The following is a 10,979-nucleotide window of genomic DNA, read 5'->3' as shown; positions in this document are numbered from 1 at the left end:
AGTTGAGTGTTCAGGACTCCACCGCACATGGTTGTGTGTAGAACCAGTTCCTCCACCAAGGATCTCTACTTTAGATGGATCAAAGTGAGCACTTTGTCACCACTATAGGTAGAAAATTGAGGCATGGAATAACTGGGTAAATTAACGAGAGCGCAGAATGTTCAGGTAAAGTCCACACAGAATTCCCATTTCACTCCCTTTTACTAGTTTCTGTAGTATAGTATTTTCCAGAACAGACTAGAAAAATGTAAAAAAGTTTAATGATGATTTACAAATATACAATACTTACATTTTTAGGAGCTAGAAAAATGGCACATACTACAGAAACCAAAAGCTTCCTCTAACCTTTGGTACATTTCAAAGTTATTTATTTACAAAGAAAAATTACAGTCACTTTTCATAGTGTCACATGTTTACATGTAAGCATTTCTCAGTTGAAAAATATCTTGCAGCTTACCCACAGGCAGTTTTTGCAGTTTGAGCTCTGCACCCATCTATCACATCAAAAATTCTATCAGCCCCTGTTAAGCTGACATGACATTGCATTTTAATGTTTTAACAGCCTTTAGTTTGAAAAATATGTACAACCCGTAAGGCTAAACTGATTCATAGTTGTTGATATTTCACCTGGTGTATTTTATATTGCTCGTGGTTTGGTAAAATGACATAGGCTACCTTTTCTAATCAGCTCGGTAACGTATGTTTAGAAAAAGGTGGTCCAATTTTGTTAGCTAAGGTACTTCCAACTCTTCATGAAGGGAATTTAAAAAAAAGATAAAATGTCCTTTTCAGGATGCTTTTTCACCTTATGAAACTTTTATATTAAATTCTTCCTTCACTATGTACAATTCTTACCTAAGGTAATGGAGACAAACAGCATGCTTTCCAAATCCTGTTCATTTCCATTAGTTTTCCAATGTTGGGTGTTTTCTAGATTGTACTTTCTTTAAACCAAAACTTAAAAACTTTCTTCTACCTGAGAGCAAACATTAGTATTTCTTAGTCTGTGTGTACTTGAGAGTCTTCTTATAGATTAAAATACTTGTAATAAGAGAAATATAGCCAAAACACATATAGTCTGTTTTTGACATCTACTTACGTGTGTATACAAACGCTTTCATGTTCTGATGATTTTCAGACTATACAATTTCAACACATAACAGCACGTGAACTCAATACAATCTTCATTGTGCTGAAGATAGTTTGGGACCACGCGTTTACAACTGGTAGTTTTTAATTAAGACTAAATACCACCAGAGTATTAGTTATGGTTCAGGTCAAGATTTTTTTAAATTGAGAAATAGAAAAAGCTTGCCATCAGTAGCTGTGAACAGAGTTTAAAAAGTGGCTTCCAGCATTACAATATTTCCCTCTCAAAAACTTACTCCATGGGCAAAACAAAAGCCAAATTCAAGCATCTTTAAATAATGCCTGCATTCTTGATTTTCTTCGTGCAAGAGCTTCTTGTTTTTTCCTTTCAATCTCTTCTTGAGAACATTTTCTATTTTTTTGTTCCACCACAGATACTGTAAGTAAAAAAAACATGTATTAGGAGCCTTCAGGTTTGTTCAATATGTGTTTTAACTTCTCTGTTTTCAATGTTTGAAGATCTATGGGAAGAGCACACTATTCTGACATACCAGGCCCCCAAGTTAAAAAGGGCTCATCTATCCTGTCCCCAAGGCAGGAAGTGGGCTAAGATGCATGACCTTTGTAGTGCTACTGATTACTACCTCCCAGTGAAAATACTGGGATGCAGACATTTGCTTCAAGGAAATTTTACTTGGCTGCCCTTCAGGTGACCCTTGTGACATCAGGAGTCAACATAGGAGATGGCAATGGGTTAAGAAAATTAAGGCTATCAGAGTGAAAAGGGCTCTACAGTTTAGTGAGTTAGGCAGAGATATGGGCATGGAGATGGTATAGACACAGGGGTCAGGTATAGTACAGGTGTCACACAAATAAAACCAGAAGGGTTGAAGAAAGGTCAAAAGTAGCAATAAAAATCGGCAAAGGAGACAAGAACATGATAGCTAAGCGTAATATTTTATATGTTGTGTTACCAAACTATAAATTCCCATACAATAAAATCCTGACCTCACTGGAACCAACAGGAACACTCCCATCATTCTGAACGTGTCAAGGATTTTACCGGTTTTATACACCAATTTCCAATTAATGTATTTTTAATAAGTAATCTTTCAAACTGGATAAATAAAACAAAGGGTTTCTTTGCTTCTAAAAAAAAAAAAGGTGTCCATGAAAAAATTACATATCAGTTTTTAAAAGGATCACTTAACAACCATCTTTTTGTTACAGCAATGTCCTTTCACCAAAAATTTAAGATGAGGACAGTTGTTGTTTATCTGTAAAGAAAATTTATGCTACTCTTTTTCATTCCTTTATTCTCTAGAACATTCCACAGAATAACTAGTTATCTCTCCCCTCCCTTCCCCTTTAACATCCAAAATTGCTACTTTCCATTTATCTGCTTCTTCGCTGAATACAAAATAGAGATAAAATACTGATTCTTCAAATAACTCTGGCTGATAGTTTGCAGGAATTAATTTTTTTGTCGCTTTTGTAACAGTGCTTCCTGAAAATTGAGGTTGATACAGTACACTCTAACAGCATGTTTTATCAAAATTAATATTGATTAAAACTTCAGCAAGCCATGAGATCAAGTAGAAACAAGACTGACTGGCACTTGACTGGTTCTACATTTCCCTAGCAAGTAACACCAGTGCGTGGAATATTACTTGATGATGGAAAAGTGACTGACCTCGCTTCTAGACGAGAGGAAATGTTAGCGTTTAGACGATAACACAAGAATATTTCACTGGCAATTTTAGCCACAGAGCAAACAACAATACAGGCTGAGGTTTCAGAAGCGTCAAATGATTTGAGGTTCCAATTTCCAGGTGTACAATAATAAAAAGAAATTGGCATTCCATATCACCTGCTGCCTTCTTTCCCTGCCCCACCATTAAATGGGGTTTTACAAATCATGGCTGAGATAAATAATTTTTAATGTTTTTCAAAATGAACTGTAAATTAAAGCATGGAGTCACGCTACAACATTTACTACATAACAAAATAGTATTTTTAAGTAACGATTTAAGAATATGGTATGCTGAGTGCAGCCATCAGCCTATACTTGATCCTAGTGATTCTCAGCATCTATGGATAGAGGGTGTGAAGTATTCAGAGAACTGGAATGAAAATGGGAAACAGAAGTCCTTAACTACAGGAATTCAAGACATATGTCAAGACAATTTTATTTTGGAGAAAATAAGCTCTGAATTCTCATTACAACATTTACTAACGCCTAAACTGAATGGATGAATATTTGAAGCCTATTGTAAGTTGCAATACAGTATAAATTTCTCTGGCATTCTGATTACAGCAAGAAAACAAACAAAAACAGTCTAACAGTGATACAATAAAGACAAATACCTGTTGTAGGCAGTGCAAAAGACTCTGAAAGGTGCCTCTTGAAAGGTAGTTTCTTATTGTCAAGCTTGCTGTGCAAAGTCACATTCACCTGATTCTTGTTTCCTTCCAAATCCTGCAGAGTAATTCCAATGCCAGAATGACTCCCTGGATTTTCAGACCCTACATGAAGAGCACTCTGAGAATTGTTAGTCTTTCGGAACTTAAACTTTGAAGGCATAAGTGATGTTTTGTTACCAGAACTGTTATTTGGCATCTTTCCCGTATTACACAAAAGATCTGGGCTGTCTAATGTTTTGCTACTAAAATCGTTTACTGCATTAACAGGACTTACTTCAGAACCAGTCTCTCTTACTAGCGCAGAATTAGACCTGTGCCATTTTCCCGAAACAGTCTTTGTAGTATCTTCAGAAGCAGCTTGAGGACAGTTTTTAGACAGTGTGTATTTCCACTCCATAGAAGTACCTGAGATCACAGTTAGAGGACTTGAGACGTTTTTACAGTTCACTCCGTGACCTGTTGTGGCCAGCCCATGTGTAACCTTTGATGAATTCCTACAGGAGTCATTTAGTGAGAAAGCATCCTGTTTTGCATTTGTTTTTTGTGCCAAGAGGAGATCAGGTAGTCCTTGTTTAGATGCTGGGAAGCTGTTATCAGCATTTGATCTGGAATTAATACTGGCTCCTTGTATAGTTTTAGCTCTTTCATTTCCTTGTTTAACATCCTGGCTCTGAGTCTGCTTTTCTACGTCATCACACACCTGATACAACAATTCATCATCCTCACAGTTTGCATCCCAAAGACTATCGGATTCACAAAACATATCTAATACTTCATCAGAGAATTTCGGTTCATTCCAGTCATCAAATGACAGAGGACATTTCTTTGGTATTTCAACTTGATTTAAGTGACCTGTATTAGCTTGGTTAACCATTTTAGTTAGATCATTACGTTTCGTATTGGTAGAAACACTGGATGATTGACAGAAAATATCATGTGTGTTATTCCCAGGTTTTTCAGTTCGTTGTCTGTGAGGATTAGATCTTGATGGAAAAAGAGGAAAAGGGTCACTTTTAGGCTGAATAGTTTCATTTCCGTTCTTCGTTTCAGATTGCGGTGGAACAGGAATACAGTTCAAATCACTGGTTTGGGCACTTTTCCTAATAGAAGTTATTTTATCTGCCTTAATGTCACATTTGCCATGAAAAGCTATGGTCTCCTTCTTTGAGTTTTCTGTCTTATTATATGGCTTTTGTAAAGAAAGAGATTTTGCAACATTTTGTGTGGTTTTACTACAATGTTTCAAAGGTGAAAACTGCAAACTGTTAGATTTGTGTACACTCCCCAAACAAGTTACTGTATTGCAACTACTCCTTTCCTTTGTTTTGGTCGCATCATTGAAACCATGCACAGATGGATTCGTAGGAGTAGGTGGTGCTTCTTCAGTACTTATCAATTCAGGATTTTGGGTTATTTGCATCACAAAAGAGTCATCATCTGCCAAAAAATCTGTATCCCAGTCATCAAAATCATCATTAACTACTCCAGCAAGCTTACTGGAGATGACCAATTGCGTCTTCAAAGAACTAGGATTTTTTTTTTTCACCGTGTGAGTATTGGGTTTTGGAAAAGTCTGGTTCATGCTTCCTAGTGCGCACAGAGTATCTTTTTGATATGTCTCTGAATTACGACATTGCATGTCTTTGATTTGCTCAGGAAGGTGTTCCTCTTCCAAGGTGCTTTTATTTTCATGGAAACTATTATTTAAAGAAATACCCGATAGTCCTTGGCTCAACTGTCCACTACACTTCTGGGTAGAGCAGTCAAAAAGAGCATGAAGGGCTATTTCAGCCTCGAGGTCTATAGACTTTTGACTGCTAGACTGACAGGGCTCTGCAGCAGCGATGCCAGTGCTCTGTCCAACTGGTTTCAGGGACAGAGCAGGATCTGTTTCAGAAACTTCACCAAGGAGTGATTTCAGGTTCTTCATATTTACTTCATCTTTAGAATTATTTAAAGACTCTGAGGTGGTCTGGATGAAGTCATGACCAAGCTTCTCTTGTTCCTGAACAGCATCTAGCTCTATTAGATTTTTATCAAACTCCTTAGCCAATTTCATGAGTTCCTCTTCAGGATTTTTTATTTTAAGATCTCTAGATTTAAAAAAAAATAAATACAGAAAAGAAAGTCAAATCTACTCAGAGAGTTTAGCCAAGCTCAATAAACACTGCCTTTTGAGCTGTTCATTCTCTAGGTTGTATGACTGAATCCCACCGCTTTCAATGTGCAGTCAGCATGCAATCTTTTTGATAATTCCCAAGAAACACCCCATTAAGAAGAGATAACAAGCTCAAAGTTAGAAGCATTCTGTATGCTAATGTACAGTTACATGGTTCACTGTACATAAAGGAACACCACATACCCTTTTTCATGAAAGCCCAGCTGTGATGGGCAAGACAGAACTGTAACTTACCTTGCACAACTTAACTTCGTCCTAGCTCGCACTTTTACTACTCCAGGTGTACAGGGAATAGCATCCTCACCAATCCATGTCCCTAAAAGGGAGCCTTCATTACAGGCTGCTTTTTCATCCTGAATGATTAGATTTACAATGCTTAGTAATTTGATTTCAGATAAAGATTGGACTAGACACACACCTTGCATTGGTTAAAGTTGCTAAACCAATTAAACTGGATCACATCTGTTGAAAGCCACAGATAGGAGATAAACCAATACAAGCTGAGTGAGATTACGGCGACATTGCCTACTGATAGTTGAATCACTTTAATTATATCGATTTAAAACAGGAACTTCAACTAAAATAACTGAATTCTACTTTGGTGCTCAAATCTAATACTCTTATTTATTTCAGGTTTACACATAATCTGCAATATTCACTTTACAAGCGTGATCTAGTTTACTTTAGTATACTACTACTAAGGAGCTAGTGGAGATGCACTGTCTTTAGCCGCTTAAAGCAGCATTAACAGATCAGAGAATTTGAAAGAAATTATATTCTATATGCTTCCAGGAAAAAATTCTGACTTCTTCCATGACAACTCATTTATACACGGAGCCTTTAAAAAGAAGTAAGTGAAGTTTAGAATCTAAATGAAGTTGTTTCAGAGCTTCAAAGTTCAGGCTTGGATTTGAATTCTGAAATCTAAGAGATACAATACTGCAGTGGTAAAATGTCTAGAGGGCCAGAGACACGGGATGTGGGAAATTACTGCACGTAAGCCAGCAAAAGTAATTTGAACTTTTCTAACTACCAGGGTAGTTTTGGGTAGGTTTTCCTTTTCTTTGTTGTTGTTGTTATTATTATAAAAAGGAACATGAGCAGCAGATAGTTGCAAATCCTGATATTATTTTCATTTATGACAGGGCTGTAACCATTTGAAAGGAAGGAAGTGGCATCCCTTATCAATGATTTTCCAATTCTTAAGTATAATTTCTCACAAATATGCCAAATAGTGAATACATTTTAAATGGCCCTGTCAAATAAGCAGGCATCTTTTCCAAACTAAATACTACGGAACTGTTTTAGGAATGACATCTTCTCTTCTTCACTAAAAAAAAAAGCAAACAATAAGCAAACACTCTTGTTTTCACTTTCCAGGCTGTGGGCATCAGGTTCATAGCAAGAGAGACAACCAAAAGCGTAGATCTTAGGGTAAAAAGGCAAATTATTTAGAATAATGAAGCAATGTTACTATGTTTATATTGTTGTGGAGTCTTTCTCTTATCTGAGTCTTGTTCTTGTACTTCAGCAGTCATTCAAGATCATTCAGAATGCTTAAAAACAACTGCCAAGTAAATCCAGTACATGAAGAAACTCTTACCTTTTAACAGATGAGTGATTAAGGGTAAACAAATGTAACAGTATTCCTAAGACCAGGGGCAGTAACTTGTATCCTGAAAGTAAAACTTTCTAACATGCAGCTGCTGCAAGTCCACTTTCATAATAATGTCCTGTTTTTCAGTATCTGTGACTCGTAAGAGCAACCAGTCAAATGCTATGCTTATGATTTTAATTCAATCCAGTTTTATAAACATTTTACCAGTTTTCTACACACCCTATTCCTACCATCAGACTACAGTAACTAAAACTGAGCCTTCTCTAAGGCTCTAGCACTACTCTGATTACTGCATATGCAGAGCATTGTTTTAGAAAGAACAATTACCTGAGGAGCAATACGATTAACAATTTCTGAAATTTCTACTGCGCGTCTACTGGTAGACTGTTTGGTTTTTCCATTGCCTACGAAAACAAACAAAAAACCTTCTTAAAAACTGCAAAACAATTCAGTTTATAAAGTGCACTGTATCTCAAATAATTCAAATATATGTGCTGAAATCAGAGCTTGACTCAACACTATATTGAAGAATTTATGGGGTTTTAATAAAAATAAAACCAAACAACCTAACCATAACAGAAAGGGACCTTTTTAAAATCAATTTGATAACTTTTAGTACACTCCCACTGCATGCCTCAAATAGGTTCCCTGAAGTCTGGATTTTGTTAATATTACCTAGTCTGTGTGCAATTGGTGAATGAGGATCCCAAAATATTTCTTGCTGTAGATCGGTGTCATTAACAGGAGAGCTGAAAGTAGGTATTCGGGATTTCCTACTCAACGATCTCTTTGGTGTTTTATGTGAACATGACTCTGTGTAAACAGAAAGATGATCCTTATTAAAAACAACAAATAAAAGGCCGGAGTAACTTAGAACATACAACAGGACAAGGCACAAAGAAGATGCTTTAGGAACTTCAAGAACAAAAATGAAGTTCACACTTAACAACATTCCTTTACTTACAACAGGAATATTGTTCAGAACTACACATTTAACGCAGACTATGGCTCGATCTTTGTCAGTTACATCTCCACAGAGATAACAGCATTACATTATACCGACAGCTATATGCTCAGCATCTGATGAGGATGGTCAATCCTCCTACTGGAGGGAATACTGACTTCAGCTTATGTTAAGAGAAAAACTATGTATACCTGTATGGGAGAATATTTTATATTCTGGCTTGCTCGGTGTCTTTCACCCAGGCTCTGATTTGGGTCACAACTTTAATGGGCCCCCAAGCTGTTTTGGGTCACAACCTACCTTTGTCTATACTTCCTCCACCAGGCCTTTTCACCTAGGACTGTTAAAAGCAGGAATATAGCTATTCAAAACCAGCTTGCAGCTGTCTCAGATCAGTCAGTGAACTGAACACACTATGTGAAGCTCAACTAGTCACCCCTGCCCTTTACAAATGACATTGCACATGTGGAAGCCTACAGAAGTAATTTTAAAAGACGCAATTACTATGTGAGAAGCATCTTAGGAGATGCTCCGCACTTCAGCGCTTAGCACGGCCAGGCTTTATCCTCTTCTCGAGTGGATTAGAGTCCTCAGTCACTTCTAAGTATCTGCAGCGGGAAGATGCTCTTCATCACTCCTTGACAAGGAGAGCCCCTTCCCAGCGCACAAGGAGGGGGGAGAGCGGGGGATTACACCGCACCGGGCCCCTCCTCACAGGCAGGCCGCGCCCCCCCCCCGCGGCTCCAGGGGTGGCGGGCAGCGCAGGGCCCCCGCGGGCGCGGGGCCTGCGCGGGGCCCCCGGGGGGCCGCTCCCGCCGTACCTGCAGCGCCGCGCACCGCCGCCTCCCGCGACGGCGACGGCCGGGGCGCGCGCGGCGCCTCCCCCGCGGGCAGGCCTCGGCCCGCGCCGCCTTCCGCGCCGCCGGCCGCCGCCGCCTCCTCCGCGAGGGGCTCCGCCGGCAGCCGCCGGCTGGGCTGCTCCTCGCCGCCGCCGCCGCTCCGCCTCCTCAGGGCGGCGGGCCTGAGGCAGGACCCCTTCCGCCGGCTACCGGGCATGGCGCGCGCTGCGGCGGCGCCGCATCCACCCCGCCGCCGCCGGCGCCGCCATTTTGCCGGGGAGCCCGCCGCGCCGCCGCCGATTGGCCGCCGCCGTGCCGCCTCGAGCGACCATTGGCCCCGCGCGGCGGGGGCGGGCCGACGGACGCGGCAGGGAACTGCGGCGGGCTGGGAGCTCGCGCGGCTCGCGCCGCGCGCCCTTGGCCCCGCCCTCTCCTGCCGTGAGGCGCCTTCGCTCCTTGGCCCACCCGGCCGCCCTGGCGCTGGGGCGGCTGGTTCTCTCTCGGCGGGCTGCCCTCCGAGTTACGCGTTCAAAAGCTTAGTTCAGGAGTTGCGTGAAAAGAAAAGCCAAGTCCGCCGCCGCTAGAGGGGCTGGACGTGTCCTCCGGCCGGCCCCGGCCATCGGGCTGGCCTGAGGTGGCCTCGTGTCCCTGAGGCGCCTCGTGTTCCCCTGAGGCGCCTTGTCTCTGAGGTGGCTTCGTCTCTGAGGCGGCCTCACGCCCTCGACTCACCTGTGGCTCCTACCCTGCGCTGGCTGCTGCTGTCCCACCAGCCCCGTGGCGGTCCAGGTCTCTGCTGAGGTCCTCGGGACCCAGAAGAGCGGTGTGCGGTCAGTGTCCTTAAAGAGAAGACAAATCCAGACAGGCATGAACCATTTCAGCCTAGCATGGGAATTGGGGCTGGCAAAGAGAGACTTACAGAAGCCAAATTTGGTAGGTAGGAAAATAACATGAGGTTTCTGAGGGTCTGTGATACTACATCATTATTTAAAATAATATAAATGCAAACACATGTATGTATTACATCATAAGGCGGATATTTCCTCCCCGAGCCACTAAACATAAATGTATAAACATATCTACCAAGCATATAGGGTCAAGGAGTGAAGTACTCGTATATTGATTGCCTGCCTGGTTTTCATTTAATCGATTCGGAGTACTTTGGGATCACACTTCATTTATAAGACGTGAGCAGTGGATTTCAGTCTAGGATCAGGAGTATGAGAGGTTTTAAAGTCACCAAAGAGTGATTCCCTGAGCCGTGAAACCTTTTCTTTCCACCCGAGGCCTCAGGCAAACAATATGTTTTTTCACTTCTCCATTCTCATGAGTGTAATTAATAGTAGAATACTTCTTAACAAGGAAAAAATTAAGTACTATGTATTAAACAGCGAAACTGTGTTATATACATGGTTAAAGTATTGCAGTTAATCACAGAAAACACTGACATTTGAATAATCAATCTGTTTAACCTATCAAATATAATTTGGGAGACAAGACTGAAAAAATGGGTCAAGAATTAGGCTCCAAAATCCATCATAGACATCTGAACATTGCTATTGTCTTGTAAGCATACTAACATGGGTAGGTCTGTGCATCAGTACAAAGTGTGGTGAAGGTGTGCATGACATTTTTGACCACTGGTTTGCAATATAGTAATTAAAAGCTTAATGCATCACGCGGGTACAGAAATGGCTTACCTGGACTCTTTATGCCATAGGCGCAATGTAGATTACTTGCTCATTGTTTCCAGTTAAAAGGGATACTGAGAAGAAACGCTTGTCTTTTTACAGTAGTGGTAGATACAACTTGAGGGATAGCAAAACATTGAAGTCAACACAGTTACTGGAAAGTGCTACTAAAATCTTG

General features: G+C 40.8%; 1 protein-coding gene across 1 annotated transcript; it reads right to left on the bottom strand.

The window, feature by feature from the left end:
* Positions 1–302: 302 nt before the first annotated feature.
* On the bottom strand, positions 303–9,330 carry ETAA1 (ETAA1 activator of ATR kinase). The gene is made up of 6 exons (XM_059828524.1): positions 9,096–9,330; positions 7,986–8,123; positions 7,638–7,714; positions 5,927–6,045; positions 3,457–5,606; positions 303–1,526 (listed from the first exon to the last, which is right to left on the bottom strand). Exons 1-6 carry the CDS (start codon positions 9,328–9,330, stop codon positions 1,411–1,413), a joined length of 2,835 nt encoding a protein of 944 aa, XP_059684507.1. The 3' UTR covers positions 303–1,410.
* Positions 9,331–10,979: the final 1,649 nt, after the last annotated feature.

This window comes from Gavia stellata, chromosome 23, assembly GCF_030936135.1.
Source record: "Gavia stellata isolate bGavSte3 chromosome 23, bGavSte3.hap2, whole genome shotgun sequence".
In the NCBI taxonomy this organism is placed as follows: domain Eukaryota; kingdom Metazoa; phylum Chordata; class Aves; order Gaviiformes; family Gaviidae; genus Gavia; species Gavia stellata.
This window is presented reverse-complemented; position numbering and strand designations above follow the sequence as displayed.